We start from the raw sequence: 19,252 nt of genomic DNA on the forward strand, positions 1-19,252 counted from the left end.
CCTCCCGAAGCTCTCACTAGCAAACACCAGGTCTTTGCAAGGAGAGCTCCCAAGTACAATAAAATTATTACACAGTTTTATTCTGAAGATCATTTTGCATTTTAATAAAAAAGAATTTACGTCAGGAAATAGTCATTTACAAACCTTGAAGTGTTTTTGCCTGGATCTGGAGTAAGAATGTCTTAAGAAGAGGTGTGTAAGGTCTTCATAACAAAGTGTTATTTACAAAAAAAAAAAAAAACATTAACAGGTTACGTAATATTTAAAAACTTTGAACCAAAAATCGCTACCAGTCTTTTTGACTGCAGGGAATCCCTGCCAAGGTAACTTGACAAAGTCGGCATAATTCTGTGAACAGAAAAGGAAGCCTTGATGGGTCTAATGATCCAAAAGTGGGTTTTCATCGAGAAGTACAATTGGAGTGTGAGTGCATTCTAATGAAAACTTCAGCCCTCATTCAGTTGCATATAAAAGCCCTCAAAGAGAACACACAGTACAGCAATGTTTTGTAAAAAGGCAACAATACGATTTGTACAGAGCCCGACGTCTAGTCCTATAGATCATCCTTTGCCCCCTCTGTCCCCAGCACTCCTTATTTCTCTCCTAAGACAAGCAGCCTTACCAGTCCCCAGGGGACAACAGCAGAAGGACTTCATTCACCTGTGCGATTATTTCTGCGCCGGAAATATCCTGTGGGGGGCAGCTGAGAAAACCACAACTATGAATGCCACCGGGTCAGAGTAACCAGCTCGACCTAGGCTGCAGTGTGCTCATCGGAGAGTTACTAAAGCAAAACAAAAGACAGCTGCAACCCATGGTGGATGGGAAGGTACAACATCAAGTCACAGAACCCCTGCCCCAAAAAAAGACCGCAGACAGTCATCTGGCATCTCCTGTGTAAAGACAGATGTATAGTGACTCAAAATAGTTTAGAAAAATCTCTGTAGTGCCAAGTTCTTTTGAACTTAAAATTTCACCCCCAAAAGATTTCCACTGGATAGATGAGAATCGGCTCTATTTCTTCTACTTCTGTATAGCCCGAGTAAAAATACTAATAGTTTCTAGATTTGAGTGGGGAACTACAATTATTAGGACCCATGGATATTGCTGCATTTCAAATACGGTACAATAATTACAAAATATAGACCATCTCTTTACAAATACAAATTATAGTATATTACAAGTCATATACAGTAAATCTAGAATTTTTAAACAAACTAGCATATCTAAGTTTACCTGGTTGCGAGTGCATTATTTATTCCAGTTTACAGTTGCCCTTTGCCTGACAGTCAGAAACCGACCGTCGGAGTGATGCTCTCTCCTGTAAACTGGCGTCACATCACAGAAAACCCCATTACAGGGTCCCGCTCCCCTCTCAGGATGACGGCTGGTAGGTAGGTCCTGACTTACACACTGTATTTCAGAAGAGCCGAACAGGAATCAGGAAGCAGTGTGTTTTGGGGGGAAAGGGGTTTAAAAATGGATACGCTGGGCCCAGTGAACGTCTGATATGCTAGACCGATGGCTGAGGTAATGACATAGGTATGGTGATCGTCATCACCTTTAAACCTTCCCCCCGTGCCCGCGGGTGGCGGGCCAGCGCTCTGGACAAGCGGGCAGGGCTTGTCCGACCTCCTCGCTGGTCCTCTCCAGGAGGGCTGGACCTGCTCTTGCCCACAGCTGGGGCTGAGCGTGTGGGCGCGGCTGTCCCTTACCAGATTTATGGCTTCCTTGAGGCATGACATCACTTGTACAAAAGTCTAATTGAATAGGGACTCCACACTAGTGCCTAAATTTTCCTAACTACGAGGCACTTTTCCCCCGGCCCTCCGGCACCCCACCTGAGGCCAGAGCCAGTCGGCCGCTCCCTGGGGGCTACAGGGTGGTGATGCAAATCATTTCATCTGCCAGGTCCTCCTCATCCCTCCCGGGGTCCGGCTCCTCGTCGCTGTAGCCGGGCCCGAAGTCCTGGAGCTCGTAGTCCTGCCGGTGTGAGACGGGCCCCACGTCCCCATTGGCCCGGGGATGCACATTCCCGTTCAGCAGGTTGCTGGCTGCACTCTCCATCTCGTCGATGGTTAGGTCACAGGCATCGGCGATTTCGTGTTTTGTCGCTGACACGAATTTTGGGTCCCTCGCATACCGTCCTAAGCCTTCGGATATCAGAACCTGTACAGGAAAGAGGATCGGTGGCATGAATGCAAAAGGACAGAAAAAGCACCTCAAGCACTGACTGCACGATGTGATCTTGGGACTCAGCCAGTTATGTCTGCTAGACCCCATACATGGTAACTAAGAGGGAAGGTGAATGGCTTTGAAAATCTGAAGGAGCTCAAACACTGCACGTGGCCCAACGAGAGTGCAACCCACTGCGGACAGATGTTTCAGTACAAGCTACTCATATTTGCAGGAACAGCACACACAATCCTAGGTACAGCTAGCTGATGAAACCCGGCAGGGGTGCTGTTTTTATATTCATGCTTTAAGTACCATCCTTGCTGCTAAGAAGTGGGCGGAGTCCAGGTTCAGAAGCCCGGCATCCGGGCTCCAGAGCCCACCTCAGAACCACCACCCGCTCCTGCTGCACGCGGTTCTCCCCAGTTCCGCCTCCCGTGCAGACTCTGCGGCCACACTCACCGCCTCCACCAAGCTGTCTGCGCTCCTCTGCTTGTCGCTGTTTTTGTTGTGGAAGCTGCTGGGGACGGTCAGGCTGGCTGGTGTGAACGTCCGATAGGAGACGCCGGGCTCATCCGTGTACCACGAGCTGCGGTGCAGGGACGGTAGGCTGCCGTTGACCTGGTCCGGGGCCTCCGACCGCTCGACCTGGATCAGTGGGGTGTAGCACGGCGTCCAGTCCCTGTACGACGGGGTTGCTGGCGGGGTGGCCCACGACCGGGTGGAGTGGCTCGGCGAGTACTTTTGGGCTTTGCTGGAATCTAGGCCGGCGACTGCCATGATCTGAGGAGAAAGAGGAAGTGGGGAGACCAGAGGTCCTCAGAGGTCCCGGCCTCAGGCCCCCTCAAAACAGACCAGGCTGGAGGCGCTGTTTTACAGGGGCTTCAGAAGGACACAGCACACTGAGTAATTCAATGAAATGGCCGTAAAAACTTGGTTTTCTAGCAGACCGTGTTTTCTTTTCCCCCAAATGCATAATATATTTCCTGTGACTGTTCCCAGGTAGGAATCAGTTATTGGTGAAATTGCTTAGAAGCATGAAGAAACAGGGAAGACACACAAGCTGTGGGGTATAAACATGGCTCCCGGTTCACTCCGGGTTTGAATAGGGAAGTGCGTTCAGGGCAAGCTGACGGCGCCCAGCGCTCGTAGGGAAACAGGCCGGTTCTCTTTAGGGCAACTCATCCCGCAGCCAGCACTCTGCTCAGAAGCACGAGGTACAAGCCTGCTTCTTCCACCTCCAGAGGCGCCACGGCAGGTCTGCCCTGGCATCCCGCCTGCAGAGGGGGACGGTGAGGCCGGGTTTATGAACAGCACAGGCCTGTGGCCAAATCGGAAGCCAGGACCGCCTGGGGGAGGCAGGGCGGGCCAGCAGGGGACAGGGCACTGTCACGCACAAGCCCACATAGACCTCCATGCCTACTTGGTGTGTGGCATGCGATGGCCAGGGCCTTCCAGAGGTTCGTCCTCCGTCCACGACAAAGCAACACACAAAACTTAACATAAAAAATGGAAGGCAGTGGACTTCCCTGATGGTCCAGTGGTTAAGACCCTGCGTTCCAAACGCAGGGGGCCCGGGTTTGATCCCTGATCAGGGAACTAGATCCCGCCTGCCACAACTAAGATCCAGCATGCTGCAACTATAACCCGGCACAGCCAAATAAATAAATAATTTTTTTTAAAAAAGGAAGGCAGAAAGGCAAAAGGTTGGCAGACCTGAACAGAAACTCTGAAATGGACGCTCAGGGTAAGAAGCAAACCATACCGTGTGTGCTCCCACCTGACCCAGACACACACGGACACAAGAGGACAGCATCTCTGATGTGCTCTTTTCAGGAAGACAAAGTACCATACTCTTGTCCTGGAGCCAAAGCCCCGCAGGCCCTGCAGGCCCTGGGCTCCCTCCTGTCCGGCCGCCCTGACAGGCCGGTCTCCCTGGATTACACCCCCCTTGCAGGCAGGTCGGAGGCTCACACACCCTCGTGACCCCAGGGCCCGACCCCCAGAGGGCTCCGTAAATGACAGGGCAACCTCTCAGAGCAAAGGGCAGCACCGATTGTTCAGGGTCAGTCAAGCGGCCGCCACTCCCTGCAGTGTGGCTTGTCCCAGGCCCTGCCTTCAGTGCCGAGGAAGGGTGTGTGCAGCTAGGCTGAGAGCCTGGCTCTGGAAGCTGGCAGCCTGGGACTCAAATGCCAACTCGGCCACTCACCTCCTGTGTGAGCTCAGGGATGTCACCTTCCCTCTGTGATGCTTGCTCTCCGTAGAACAGGGTTCATGATAGTTTCTATTTGGCGAGGTTGTCGCAGGACTGAACCAGAGTGTTTGTGAAGGGTCCCCCTTCCCTCCAGTGCTGGCAGCCAAGGGGGACGGGGTGCCCATCGGCCCTGGGGGCAGGGCCAGGTGTGCCGGCTCACCTGTTGCTGCATCAGGTGCAGAGGCAGGGCCGTGCGGTGGGGGAAGGTGGGGGATGGCGGGACCTCCTCCTGGCTGCTGTGCCGGCGCAGGCACTCGAAGTTGAAGGAGGATCTCCGGGGGGCTGAGAAGTTAAAGCACACCGTGCAGCTGTGAAACCGGCCGTCAGGGCCCCGGGGCTCTGGGGTCAGAGCAGCCCCCTGGACATTCAGCAGGGGGCCCAGGAGGAAGCAAGCAAGGCATCCAAGAAAAAGCATTGGGCACGGGGGGCGGGGGTGGTGTCTCAGAACTTTGGGAGGGAGGAAGCAGCAGCCCAACTAAGGGATGTTTTCAAAAGAGCAAGTCAATTTCTCCTCCCTGCCACACCTGTTCTCAGGGGGAGGAGCTAGAGGCAGCCAGAGGGTGGCTGTTCTGACCCTAGGCCCCTGTCCCTGCACGTGGTGGGGACACAGCATTCCGGGTCAAGTACACAACGTCGTTCTAGAATCCCAGAGACGCTTGCTGACTGCCCGTTCTCACCTTCCAGACATCCTGAGTGTCTCTGGGGGCTGGAGCATCCTGCTGTGCTCCTGTGTTGTGTTTACACTTCTGTTTGCTACCTGCCCTAATAGCTCAACCAGGTAATTAGCAGAGCCTTTTGTGGGGAAAGACCCAGCTTCCCTAGCCCTGAAGACAGAATAAACAAGAAAGGATACCTTGAACTTTAAAAAATGCGGTTGGCTGCCCTGTTAACAGCCACTTTGAATAGAGGCTTATAAACAGGTCGAGTGATGACAAGATGATCCAGAACTCGTGGCTTCACAGGGCGCCAGGCCCGGGAGATCAGTCTGAATTCTGGGCCCCGAGCACAGGCCAGAGGCCTCCCCAGGACACGTCCCCTCAGGCGCTACCGCCGTGGAGCTGCCTCGGCAGCCTTACTGGTGGCCTGCGAGGCAGCGCTGAGTCACCTCAACAGTCCTTTCTTGCATTGGGAACCTTGAGCTCATAGGGCATTTCTCATGCCCTGGCAACACTCCACACCCCCCTAATTCCTGCACTGGAAAACTGCAGGGACCAGCCTGGGGAGGCCCCCGGCATCCTGGGACCGCACGCGAAGCTGCAGAGCCCCTTCTCTGGGGTCCAGGCTCCAAAAGCGCACGGAGACCAGACCGAGCCCTTGCCGGCCACTGCCCAACAGGGAGGGACCAGACAGACAACGAGCCCTGTTTCGTGGGCCCGACGCACACCGTGGGGCCTGCTGGGCCTCCTCATCCAGTTGCCGACATGGGACACGGACACCTGCCATCCGCATCAGACAGCCTTCCCTCCACGCGCCACGCGGGACCAAACTTAAGTGTTCTAAGAGGAGGACGGGCCTCCCTGGTCAGCACCACCTCTCGGACCCTCCTAGGGTCAGATGGTGGGGCCAGAGGATGGAGCCAGGAAAGGAAAACTACCACCGCTGTCATTCAGGTAGCACCTTTCAGCTTTGAAAGTGGATCCTCTCTTTTGCTCTGCACCACCGTCTCTAATGGGGGAAGTAATCCCGCTGTGGCTGAGAACACAGGGGCTCTGTGGTCTCCCTGCCTGAGGTCTGAATGGATGGGCAGCAAAGCAAATAAGATGCGCTTAATTTATTCACTCTTAAAAATAAAGAGGGCAGCCACTCTTGCCCGCTCAGGGTCCTTGATTCACAGAGGCGGCGCCTGCGAATGGTGATTATCGTGGCCACCAAAGGGAGGAAGGGAGGTCACAGGAGGGCAGTGGAACTCACAGGGCCAGGGGCCTCTGTCCAGCCTCGCCTGCGTGTGTGTCACCTGGTACTGATGGACCCCAGAACTGCTCTGTTTAGCAGCTTGTGTTTGGGGCTGTGGAATTAAACATTAACCATGGAAACGGGTCTGATTACACTTCCCAGCAGGGCTATGACAGCTGGAGAGAGATAGGACCTGGGCACCACCCAACTGCACTTGTTACCGTGCACTAGATGGCGGACGCAGAGCCGCTGTGTCTTGGTTATTTTTGGTTACTGATTAGAGTCCTACCCCAAAATATGCCTCATTCTTCAGAAACGCCAGAAGTAGATATTCTTTAACCAGCATCAAAATGTCCACGTGTCCAAAATCAAACTACCCAGCCAGGAACTGGCAGGGGCCACTGCTGTGTTTCCTTCCTCCGCTCAAGTTCCTCACTGGGGGTGACCCAGATCTCCCGGTGGCACCACTGATGCCACCTGCACACGAAAACCAGGTCAGGGAGCAGCCAGCCCCTGCCCCTTCTCTGCGGGACGGGATTCCTTGGCCCCAGGATGGGAGCGCCTACCCTGGAGGTCACCAGCAAGGCCACAACCTACCATGAGCAGAGAGCACCGGCAGACCAAGGCAAAGGTGGAAGAGAGGAGGAAGGGTGGACACCAAGAACCCCCGGCTGCTCCTCAGAGGCCTGGGCTCAAGTCCACTCTGTGCGTGGGCCCATCCTCCGCCCTCTAAGGGGTCACTGCCCCATCTGGGGAGTGGACCTATCAACACCGTGGTGCATGTCTCGCCTACCTGTCAGGGCAGATCCCAAGCTCAAAGGCAGTGATGAGGCGCACAGAAAATCCCTCATCAGGTGCTACATACCGTGCAACTCTGGGCCCTCACACTGTCTCTCTCTGTTCTCAGCAGGAAGCGCTTTAAGCCCTACTACATGGCACACAGATGAGAAAGAAAGCCAACAGCATCTCCAACTAGGGGGCGGGTCTCGAGGACTGGAGGCCCCCAACATGGCAGGACCACGTCCGTCACCACCCCCGGGCTGGGGCAGGGGAAGAGGCACACTGCTCTCTGTGAGCCTCGCTCCCAAACAAAAAATCTGGCCTCACATGTTGGGGTGGGAGGGAGCAGGCGTCTCCTTGGAGACCTCCGGGAATCATAGCAGACAGGCGAGTCATCATCCTCCGAGAAGCTTTGGGGGTGATGGTAGCCTCGAGGCCGCTCGAAGTCCAAGCTGCTGCCTGGGTATCGGGTGTAGTAGCCACAGCTGTAGCTTTGCCTGGTGATCGAAAAGGCCAGAAGAGAGAGCAAGGGACACGTGAGAGCCTAATTAACAAGCCCACGTCACAGTCCTCTCCCCACCACCTTGGACACAGTAGAACAAGGCAGCCCTCAGCTCCATGGAAAATTCTAGATGGAGGGCAAGGGCTGCTACAGGAAGGTTCAGGACGGCAGACCTGCGATGAGTGAGGTGCTGGTGTTTTCCCTCCCTGGGGCAGCCTCAGACCCCGGTCAGATGTGGACTGCAGATGCCCTGCAAGCTTGACTATCACCCGCTCGCTTCTTCCCGAGGGTCTGCCCTCGGCCAGGTGCTGGGCGGGGCGCCTGGGACACGAAGATGCATGAAGCGCGGTCAAGGAGCTTAGCAAATACCTCATGCACACGGAATTCTAACGCAGGCTGGCGAAGGTGGGCGCTGGAAGAGAGGGGCTCAGGGTGGGGCTCTGTGGGTTCTCGGGGTCGGGGGGGGGGCGCATTTCAATTCCAGTCAGAGGAGGGAGGGGCAGGCCCTTGAAGGGAAGGTGGGATTAGGTGAGCACAGGTGGGGAAAGGGCATCCAAGGGGTGGTCGTGGTTTGACCAAAGGCCCTGAAGACGGAAACTCAGAATGCAGCTGGCTCAGAACCAGTGGCTCTGCAAGTCAGGCATCCAGCGAGGCCTGCGGAAGGCCGTGGCGCAGAGCAGGGTGAGGGAGGCTCGGCTGTGGCTGGCCTGAAAGATGAGGCTGATGTTTAACAACATCTCAGACGCCACAAGTGACCTCACCACAGAACCACGTCCACTTCAATGGGCCACCGGGCACAGTGGGATGCAGTTTACAGAGAAGAGGGTGGTGGGTGGCCTTTGTCCCCCTGCACTGCCTGCTACATGTCCTAAAGCAAAGTGTCCACTTTCTCCTCATACCTGCCTTCTTCAGGACAGGAGCCTAGAGAGGCACATCTGCTGAGTGGTGGCACTCTGACCTCTTGTCCCCTCACCTCTAGGAGGGACCACCTGATGGGAGCGGGAAGCAGGCGCGGTCCAATAAGACCAACCAAGCTCCGGGCCGACGAGCCACTACACGGCGAGAGCCCCCAGGCCAGAGCGCTCAGCATTTAGCAAAAGCTCTCATTTCTAGAGCCCATACTAAAGCCTCATGGGTGGGCCCCTGGTGGAAATAAGTCAACAGGCCTGAAAAACCAGCCTCCACTCTGCCTCTCTCCAGTCCTATTTCTCCTGCCCTGGCTTCTCCCGTGGCCTGGAGGCTGTGCTCCTGCTTTGCTTCCCAGGACAGTCCCAAGGGCAGCAGCAGGTGGCCCGTGGCTTCGTGAGCAGGCGGAGCCCCAGGGCCAGGAGACAGCAAGGCCCCCTAAGGGCATCCCGAGCCACAGAGCCCTCACCTGCTCCCGGTGGGCGAGCTGTCATCCTCGTAGCACTCCTCACTGCTGAAGTACTCCTGCTCCCCCAAGCAGCAGGGCTCCCTGAAGTAGCCGTGTATCTCGGGGTCTTCCCGGCAAATAGCTGGGAACTGCTCGTCTCCTGAGTCAGACCTGCAGTTGGGAGGGAGGGCCTGAGCGGCTGGGCGGGCGGCAGACGCTCCTCGGGCCGTGCCTCGGCGGTGGCCACAGCGGCCCTGCCCGAGGTGCCCTGGCATCTCCCTGCGTGCTCCTGCCTCAAGTGGGGCTGGACTGTTAATGCCTCTGGCAACGGGGCTGTGTGTGTGTGTCTATGTGTGTGCGCACGCACGTACCAGGAAGGGGTTTCTCTCTCAGTGCCTTGACGATGCTAGTGCCACACCACTACCCCCAGAGGCCTGAGAACCGGAAGAGTAGATGTAGTTTGGGAATAGAGCGAGAAAATGGACCTAGAGACCTGCAGTGATGGGCTCCCAGGCCACCTGGTCGGATCCCTGCTCCTCCTTACCCCGGCCCAAGGTGCCTTCAGAGCCTGGAGCAAAGAGGGTCCCAACTTCACACTGCATCTGACCCAGGAAAGGTGACAGGAGTTTTGAGTACAGGGTCCCAGGGGAGGGAGACTCTCCTGGACAATGTCCACCACGTTTTCAAAGACAGCCCTGCCCCAGGACTGTCGTGATGCCTCCCTGAAACCCAGATGTCCTGGCCTCAGCCCTCAGGAAAGCCGGCCAGGCCCTGTGGCATCACTGCTCTCCACACGGAGGACTGTGCTTCCTCCAAGCTCTTCACTCTCTCCCACCCTCCTCCAGCTCAAGTAACTTCTAACTTGAGGCCATTAAAGCAGGACATCTATCCCCCCTGTGCCCAACACCATGACCATCCCACCCACAGTTCAACTGGGTTCACCAAACAGGGAGCAGGGTATACTGCCCGTGGGTAGGGGGCTGCCCAGGAGACAAAGGAGAAGGCCTGGCTCCCGGTCTTCAGGAGGTGGGGGGTCACGCTTTTACAAAGCCTCCACAAGAGGCCTGACCCCAGAGACCAGCACGACTGCCCAGCTCCACAGGCCAGGGGCTCTCCCAGCACCGCACTGAGGCCTGCGGGGCTATAGCTGTGGGCACGCTGCATGTGAACTTAGGTCCTTGGATGGTAACACAGTCTGTGCAGATATGGACCTGAAAGCTCTGCGTCCACAGCCCTGGGCTGTAACGCCCTGCACTAGGCTAGCTGGCTCCCAGGCCTTTCTCATCTCTCAGCACTCAGAGAGGCCATCTGGTCCCACTTAGAACACACAGTATTTAACACATAAATACAGGCAATGAGCACATACCTAATGTAAGTTTCATAATAGCGGGTTCTATCCAGGAAAGGCGTAACAGGGGAGGGAGGGAGAAGATAAAAGTTAAATATTTCTAGCAAAATTTAAAAAGCAAATATATCAAGCTACTCCCTAGAGCAGGGGTTGGCAAACTATGGTTCATGGGCTGAATACAGGCCGTCACCTGTTTTTGCATGGCCCACAAGCTACAAACAGTTTTTATTCTTTTAAAGGATTGAAGCAAAATCAAAGGAAGAAAAATATTTCATCGCACGTGAGTGCATGAAGTTCACATTTCAGTGTCCACAAATAAAGGTTTATCGGGACACAGCTGCACCCGTACGCTTACATATGATTTATGGCTGGCTTCTTGCTACGATAACAGAGGTGACTAGCTACAATAGAGACTGTATGAGGCTCCAACCCTAAAATATTTACTCTCTGGCCCTTTACAGGAAAAGTCTGCCAGTCCCTAAGTATGCGGTACAGTCGGGGAAGGTAGAGTTTGCGGCTGCTCCTGTGTTAAGGGGCGTCGCGTAGAACAGGAGGCAGGGTGGCAGGTGGCCCTTTATCCTTTGGGTTCATCCCATGGCCAGTGCCTGAAGAAGCTGTGACCTGGAGGCACTCACAGGTCCCAACACCAATGCCCGCAGAGAGCCTCCCACCTGTGCCAGAGACGGGAGAAAGACCCGCCTCGGGCCGACACTACATTACCAAGTGTAAACACATCTTAAACGTTACCTTTTAATACTGGACCTTCTTTGAGGCTCACGGCCATGCTTGTGGAAGGAATGATGCCCATTTTCAGACACATGCTCAAGGTTCCCAATGCTGGGCCGTTTTCCAGGGGCAGCTTTGGACATATTGGCATTATTGAGATTGGCATTTGTTGAGCTGGGAACTTGCTTTCCTATGGAATTATGGTTATGATGGTTATGACACACCGAATTTCCTGCTGGAGGAAACAGCGGTTTCTCAGTATCGCTTGCAGGTGGAATTGAAGGCCTTTGGACATGCAGGGGACGGTGGGTGGTATTGGTCTGCTGAAGGGAATCTCTCCTATCACTATTAACATGATTGACATGGTTTCCAAGCAGGGCACCATTTCTCTGCAAAATAATGGGAGACAACACCAGGTAATTTAACAAATATTTGATGCAGGCTAGCTATGTTAGGTAATTTTTTTTCTACACGGAAAACAAATCCTAGGTAAGCTCCATAGACTCCCTGTACAACAGTCTGAGTGTCTCAGTGACCAGGGTGACTGTGTGCGTCAGCTGGTCCCCCTGAGATGAGGAAGGTTACCGATTCCTGAGCTGGGGAGCAAGCGCTCGGCTGTCATTCAAGTGCACTCTTCCGGTTGCTCCAAGGTGAGCTGACTTTCGCCCAGCAGGGCTGTCGGCAGCCCCAGTGGCTGAGGTTGGGCGGCAGGCAGGTCTCTGGGCCGGGGGCTGGGAAGTGGAGGGCCCGCTGGCAGATCAAAGAGCCGGCCCGGGGAAGAAGGGGTAGGGAGGGCCAGCAGCTGCTAGGAGGACCCAGGATGCTCATCCACGCCGGCCAGTGGTTGTGACCGAGCTCCTCCGAAGTGGCCGGTGTGGGGCAGAGGAGCAAAAGCTCAGGGAAGGAGCAGGCCTGGCCCTAGAAGGGGTGCTGCCGAACGGGGAGGGTCTGCAGGGGGGAGGGCATGGTCCACAAGCCCCTCTAGGCCCTGGGGCTGGTGTGCATTCTCCAGGCTCTTTGGCAGATCGTTAACTGCCCCAACTGGACTCCTGCCCCGCTATTTCCAAGTGGCCAGTGTGTAGCTAGGCGTGGAATAATTACTTTGAACACATCTTCTTCTTCGTCGCCTTTTGTTTCCTCCGGCTCATCATCTTGCAAATCACATGATATAGCACGCCGGATTTCTGGCCCAATGTCGTGCAGTGTCCTTAATCCCGCCTAGATCAATGAAAATGGCAAAACAGGTTAGACAACACGGGTGGCCTGGGCCCAGCCTGGGTCCTGGCTTTGCTCCTGCCTGATTCAGTTGTGGGAGGGGAAGGTTTCTCCAAAGGACAATCCAGGGAACTGACCACTTGTTTGAATGTAACTGATGGTGTCCCTGCAGCCTCAGGGTTGTAGGGTGTGGTCAGGAGTTCAAGATGGTCCTGGGCTGGGATGCTTGAGGCCAGTGACCGCCTTTTCAAATACCCCCACTCGCAGGGAACAGTGCTTGCTTACTAGCACTAGGGTCTGCCATGGCCAGGAGCCCAGGCCCATGTCTAAATGACCGTCTACAGAAGGACGGCCTGCAGAGCGCCATCTCCCGGAGCCTCGGACGGGGCGAGGAGCACGGCGCGGCTGTTTTACAGGGAGGGTGGCAGGCGCTCGCTGGCTGTGTCCAGGATGAGAAGCCTAGTGCAGGTGCCAGAGGGCAAGCAGACCAGGCAGCCAACTGGGCCACTGGTTCTGCTTCAAAGCCATGGGAACGAGGGAGGGACACAACACACTGCAGCCACCAGCACACTCAGGACCAGAACGCGATGGACGGACACGCACAGACCTGGGCTGCTGTGCTGGGCCAGGCTCCGTGGCCACCTGCTGGCACCTGGGCCCGCAGCCTGTGCTCCGGCGGAGAACTCGCCAATGGTTGGGTCATCCTCTTGAAGACCACAACACACTGAAAGGGGCTCCAGCCTCTGGAGGCGGTGCCAGACCCGCCAGGTGACCCCTTCAGGCCCCTCACGGACATTATGCATTTCCCTGAGGCCCTCACGGCCGCCGGCCTTCCTCACCCTGGGCCCCGGGTTCCAGTGGGACAGGGCCTGGGAGAAGCCCTCCCATTGTACTTAATTTCTCTAGGGAAATATTCGAGATGCTTATGGACTACCTATGGGGGAGGGGTGGTTGCTGGCTCTGAGAAAATTATGATGTTTTGACCAACAATTTGAAGAAAAATGGCATGCTAATAGGGAGAGTACAGTTACTCTATCCTTGGACACAAAAAGACTGGCATCGGAAAGAGGCATTCCCTCCCTGTCCCCGGTCTAAGTTCACCCGTCCTGTACCCGGGTGGTACCCCCTCACCTGCCGGCCGTCTGTCTGCACCTCAGTAGTCACTAAAGGTGTGGAGAACGTCTGAGGCCCTGGCTGTGCGGGTCTCCATCTGCAGCTAACACCCCCCAGTGTGAGGGGGGAACCACTCCCTGTCCTTCCTCCACAAGCCCCAGCAGCGGGTGGTACAGGGCACAGACAAAGCATGATGACCACGTTTGAGACATGCCCGGCAGTGGAGGGGGAGGGGTGGGGAGGAGGGGGGAGGGGAGGGTGGCCCCCATCTTGCCAGATCCGGCAGGACCGAGCCCACGAGTGTGGGAACGCTCAGACCGGTCTCCTGCAGTCATATGGAACCGCCCAAGGGGCTCCTGTGAAAATGGCTTCGTTCGTAATAGCCCTCAGCCTACGAGAGGATCCTTTCAAAGATGGCACACCAGGCTGCGTCTGGTTTGAACCATTCTTTGCATACAGGAGCCCCAGACCTTTCCATTTTATGAACTGTGGGGGTGAGCGAGCTGCCTGGAGTCAAAGCCTTAAGGTTCCCGCCTAAGAGGGCTGTGGTCTCGCAGGGGAAGGACACACGGGTCCCAGGGCCAAACCCAGAACAGTTTGTGGTGTGGTCAGTGAGGCTGCCCCTCACTCACCTGTCCCTCTGATCACAGGCACCAGACACACGCACTCAGACGTGCACACACGTACACCTACATGCACACACATGTACACGCGCGCGCACACACACACACACACGCTCACTCTTTTCCTCTCTCAGGACCCTGCTTCCAGCACATCTGAGCCTGGGAAATCATCTGTCTTAGAGGCAGACCCACACCATTCTCAGGGAAACATCAAGAAGGCAACTCTAATGCCAAGTGGATGAAAGCTCTTGCACAGCAGAGCTGCAGGCAAAGTTGAACCCAGTAGTACTGAACAGCCTGCAATTCATCCAGGCAGTGTTCTGTAGGGCACAGTTATCAAGGGAAGATAAACGAAGCCAGAGTTTCACCATCTGATTTTGGATCACTGGAAAGAAAGAGCTGTTACATATCTGAGGCTCCCAAACAAGAGACCAGGTTTGAGACACCCGCTTCCGTTGCCACAAAACACACACAGGTGACAATGCACCGAGTCAACATCCCCAGGTAAATTATGTACCTTAATCCATGTCCCAAGGCAGTGTGGGCCAGGAAAACTGTTTAAATAACGACAGATAATCCTATTCACTGCCATGCAACTGACTGGACTAGGTCTGATTAGAAGAAATAGAAAACTATTTATTTGGATAATTTTTAACATCATCCTCTGTTGACGGGTTGACATTTCACTGAAATACACATATGACATAATTGCATAATAAAAACAAAAACTGTCTCCAGCATGTCTTCAATGATACACAAGATTAGGAGAGAGCAGTGAACAAACACAGGACAGAGAATTTGTTTGCAACATAAATCATGGAGGAAATTGAGAGGTGGCCCAAGAGGCCACGTCCAAAGACAAATAAGGACAACACATTTATTAAAGAGACATCAAAGGAGGAGATAAAGCATCACTCTTCCCAGACAGGAAAGCAGAGGCTCAGAAATCATGATTATATTTTGCTTGCTCCACGCAGGAAGGAACACACCTTCTATGAGTCAGAGACTGACTTTACTCTTTTACAGGGGATCTGAGGAAGGACAGACGGGGAGGGAGTGGGGAGGTACTATGGGAAGTAGGGGTGTCTGCCAGGGTTGGGAATGAGGGAAACAGAAGTTCCCAAACTTGAATTGAAACGAAGCTTAAGCACAGCACCCTGAATTTATTACATATCACAAAACATGATAATGAAAAATTTTCTGGCACACATATCAAGCTAAAAGGTAGTTTGGGCTGCTCCAAAAATTCCATAGGCACAAGTTCCAATTCCCAAAGTGCAGAAATCTATCTTAAACCCTTGAAAAAATTACCTTTTTCTCACAGCCCTTTAAAAAAAAAGAACATTTTTTTTCTTGAAATAAACACTTTACAATCAGTAAAATTATCTATTCTTTCATATGGCATATCTGTGTCTACCTCTATCAGCAAAATACTATTTTAATTTGAAATGTGGTCATTAGCATTTAAACCAACACAATTAAAGCCATATAAAGTAATTCCATTAACATCACAGTAGAATTATGGTTCTGAATAAACACAGAATTGCTATAAAATATAAACATTATTGATTTGTTTTAAGATGTCCAATCATATAAAATATTAAACAGAATCAAGCCTAGTTTCTGGTTGATTTTTAAATGCTAGATGTTCTCATAAATATTTTTGTTAAAAAAAGAAATATTGGCGCTTTGCCTGTAGACTGCTGCTTTAAATTTTAGACACCATTTAATTGGAATTTTATAGATATTTACTCTAGTGAATGATTAAGTCACCAAAAAAAAAAAAACCCCAAACTATAAATCTCTGTAAATATCTCTGAAGCAATAGCATAAATGTATGATATTTTAACCTCAAGTAGGAACATTCATTTACCTTCCTTTCTCTTGCCCACTTTCAGGGTTAAGTTTTTCCTACCTGGTGCATCTGAAATGCTTTCACTGCCTGTCTCCCTAAGCTAGCGCCATCACTCACACCGCTCGTCTGCCAGCTCTCAGCACGTAGAAACGCCCAGGAACCCCTCCTGAACCTACACTGTAACAGTGCAGATAAGAGATGTGAGTCTCCAGTCGGGACTGGGCCAGGCCATCCATCTTCGGGTATGAGTGCCAGGCTTTCAGGCTCCAGCCAAAGAGCAGAGCCCGGTCTCTATCACAGACAGGTCTCCCGCAGCCAAGGCCGGCCCTGCTCGGTCATCTTGTTAAAGGCGAGTTCTGGTTAACCCTTTAGCAGGCTTCTGCCCCCACCCAATTAGAAGGGCTCATTTTAGACTAGCTCCCTCGGCAGAAAGAACTGGAGATTAAATTCTCATAGCCTACACCTGCTCATCCATAAGCCATCCCACCTCCCCTGCACCCCCACATGCACACACATCACACACAGGCACACCCCTTCTTTTGTCACTGCTCGCCACCAGGGAAAATGTGATGGCGTGGCCTTTGCGTCCATTTATATAAACACAAAGGGCTAGAATTACGAGGAAGGCACGCCCGTGAGTCGTGCACAGTGATTCCGACCCTCGCTGCAAAGTCAGCTGTAACATTACCATGTAAGTTACCCTGGGGGTGGCACTCAGCTGTGTACATCGAGTTTGTTACCTTCATTTTGAAAGATAAAGGAAACTTTTTAAAAATTACCTAAAGTGATCTATGACATTTCCCTGTGACTTAAAAAAAAAATTATCTAAAGCAATCTGTGACATTTCCTCTGATCTGACAGAGCTATCTGTTTTAGTTCCACCTTAATTCTTGGTTGTAGTTTTAACACCAACATTGGAGAAATGCTTGCCAGTTTCCTGATAACAGAGAGAGTTTTACTTAAAATGTGGGCTTAGCAGAAGTCACAGATCGAGACCTATTCTGCTAGCATCTTTCTCACTGCAATGTAACATACTTTATCCCAATACATCTTGGGAGGGAGGGCCGGGGAGGGGAGAGCCAAGATTATTCCCATTTGGTTAAGTGACCTGCCCACACTAGTGAAGGATCAGCTAGGAATCTCGATGCGCAGTTCTGCTGTTCCAATGACACCACGCCACGCCACCTTTTTGGGTCTACGGGGAAGAGTGCCAGGATCCAGTCCCCACCATGCGCTCACTCACGACTGCAACCCCACATGGCTGTGGCTGCCACTCAATCAAGGTGAAACTTCTTACAACTAACTCAGCAGCACTCTTGTATCACGGCAATGACAGAAATCACCAGGGATCACGAAAACTGGTCCTACACTCAGCACATATCCTTGTCTCCGCCGTGCCACTCTCAGGAGCTGAGATCCTTACAGACACTTCTCTCTCACACACTAATTCATACCACCATTCCTCCAGATCAGCACAGGCAGTGAGACATGGCATGTGGGGCACAACTCTCAGCCTGAACGTGGGCTGGACGCTGGGGGCCCAGGCAGCTCCGTGTACAGGTGAGTGGGCTGGGATTGGGGTCGGGCCTGGGAGTTAGGGAACAGTTCAAGGTAGGGGCGGGAGATTGGAAAAAGGCTCCAGCACCGTTTTCCTTTAGGGGGGGATATGGGATCAATCCCCCAGAGCAGCAGTTCTCAAAGTGTGGCCCAAGGACCCTGGGGCCCCCTGAGACACCTTCAGGGGTCCAAGAGGTCATTGTGTTTTGCATAATAAGACAAGGATGCCCTCGGCCTTGTACGCTCTCATCCTCTCCCGAGAGCACAGTGGGGTTTTTCAAAGGCTGCATGAACCTTGGGGATCTCATCTCTCCGGCATCTTTGTGCTTGCATATTCTGCACTTTAAAAATCTCTGTTTTAATTCCTAATGTACTAAATATTGATACATAAGGGTCCTCAATAATTCTTAAGAGCATAAAAGGTTCCTGAGACCAAAAAGTTTGAGAACTTGATGATAACCCGCCCTCAGACAGGCAACACCATCTTTTCCTGGCATTGGGCTCTTCCCCCATCCAGGATTCCTGTGATTTCCCCCGACCTTTCTCTACTTTGGGAAGAAACGTCCTTCTCGTGACTTCTCTGAGTTAGCCTTTGGCATGGGTTGCCTTCACTGTGCCTTAGAATGATGTGCCCTCCCATTACCCCAAACAGCCACCTCTCTCAGGGCTACGGTGTGCCAGGGAGAATGAATTCGTGCAGGTACCTACCCAACCAAGGAACCATGAGTGTTCGCAAGCTCCTGCCTGCGGATAACCAAATCGTGATACGTTTGGGCTAAAGAGGGCTACTAGGTGGGTGTTAGTCAATAACATGCCACAGTAATTAAGACCGTTTGCGATGACATAATGTAACTTTCCTTATTTTTAGTAATTCTATCGTCTCAAAGACTTTTGAAAATAATAATTACTATTCTTAGAGAGGAACGATCTCCTGCCTTTAAGAATAGAGAATCCAGTACCCAATAATCCTGTGGATCAACTGAATTTTTAATTAGGTCACACCATAGAATAAGCTATCGAAGGGGAGCCTGAGGCCTGATCCTACATCTGTGTCCCTACGATGGATTCTGGCCTGCATTGTGTCTTCCATCCAGGAGCTTAAGAGTTTAGCACCATGGATTCTGGTGTTGGGCACCGAGTCTGCTGAGTCTGTCAATCTGATGTATTAAACTTGACTTGTCTTTTACAACTTTTCTACGTTTAAAGCTACACTCTTCTTTTAAGGTCTTAGGAAAAAGGACAGAGGTGTCTGCAGTTGGACTGTAAACCAGGTTCCAGGGAAGCCTTGTTTCCCTTTCGAGCGAGGCGGGAGGTGGCCCCCGCAACGTCTGGCTGTCCTTCACCAACTGGTCTCAGCCACCAGCCACCACCAGGGCCGTCACTCAGCACACAGCCAGGCCCACGTGGGGCAAGATTCTCACGTTCCATTTAGACCGCTCCGTAAATCCCACCTAGAAAGTTACTGTTTTCCAGTTTCTGCTTATTTGCAAGGACTGTGCAGAAAGGCATGTGGAGACACCAGCCACATGGATTGCTTAGAGCTGTTCTGCTGAGGCTCTGGTGTATAGAGACTTAGATCTAGAAGACAGCTGGTCACTGTGGGCCTCTGAGATGGGGTGACACAGACGGGGGTGGGGGTGAGCACATACACTCCCTTTAGTGTTTAATAAACGACATCAGAGTCGGTCAGGGACAGAGGGATCGTTTGTGATGGTGGATAAACTCCTTACCTGTGCCCATAGAGCTGACCAGCTTCTTTTTCAGGGATGCTACACCACATACTTCATAACTGGTTTATCCCAGGCACGACCCAGTCAGAGCACAGGTGGGCCTTCAGACCAGAATAAGCTCCCAGAG

General features: G+C 52.9%; 1 protein-coding gene across 9 annotated transcripts in view; it reads right to left on the reverse strand.

The window, feature by feature from the left end:
- Positions 1-75: 75 nt before the first annotated feature.
- The window catches only part of CACNA1D (calcium voltage-gated channel subunit alpha1 D), a 320,332-nt gene continuing 301,155 nt past the window's right edge, over positions 76-19,252 (reverse strand). For 7 of the 9 annotated variants that reach the window (XM_082347969.1, XM_082347972.1, XM_082347967.1 and 4 more), the window contains 8 exons: positions 12,134-12,250; positions 11,054-11,421; positions 10,325-10,351; positions 8,980-9,129; positions 7,430-7,599; positions 4,590-4,711; positions 2,638-2,958; positions 76-2,169 (listed from right to left, as the gene is read on the reverse strand). In XM_082347969.1, coding sequence (XP_082204095.1) covers positions 1,876-2,169; positions 2,638-2,958; positions 4,590-4,711; positions 7,430-7,599; positions 8,980-9,129; positions 10,325-10,351; positions 11,054-11,421; positions 12,134-12,250 — 1,569 coding nt within the window. In that variant the 3' untranslated portion in view covers positions 76-1,875. The remainder of the gene's footprint in view (positions 2,170-2,637; positions 2,959-4,589; positions 4,712-7,429; positions 7,600-8,979; positions 9,130-10,324; positions 10,352-11,053; positions 11,422-12,133; positions 12,251-19,252) is intronic. The other 2 variants (XM_082347971.1, XM_082347973.1) reach the window with 1 other exon arrangement.

The sequence above is a fragment of the Balaenoptera borealis genome, assembly GCF_965194805.1.
Source record: "Balaenoptera borealis genome assembly, chromosome: 12".
Lineage (NCBI taxonomy): Eukaryota > Metazoa > Chordata > Mammalia > Artiodactyla > Balaenopteridae > Balaenoptera > Balaenoptera borealis.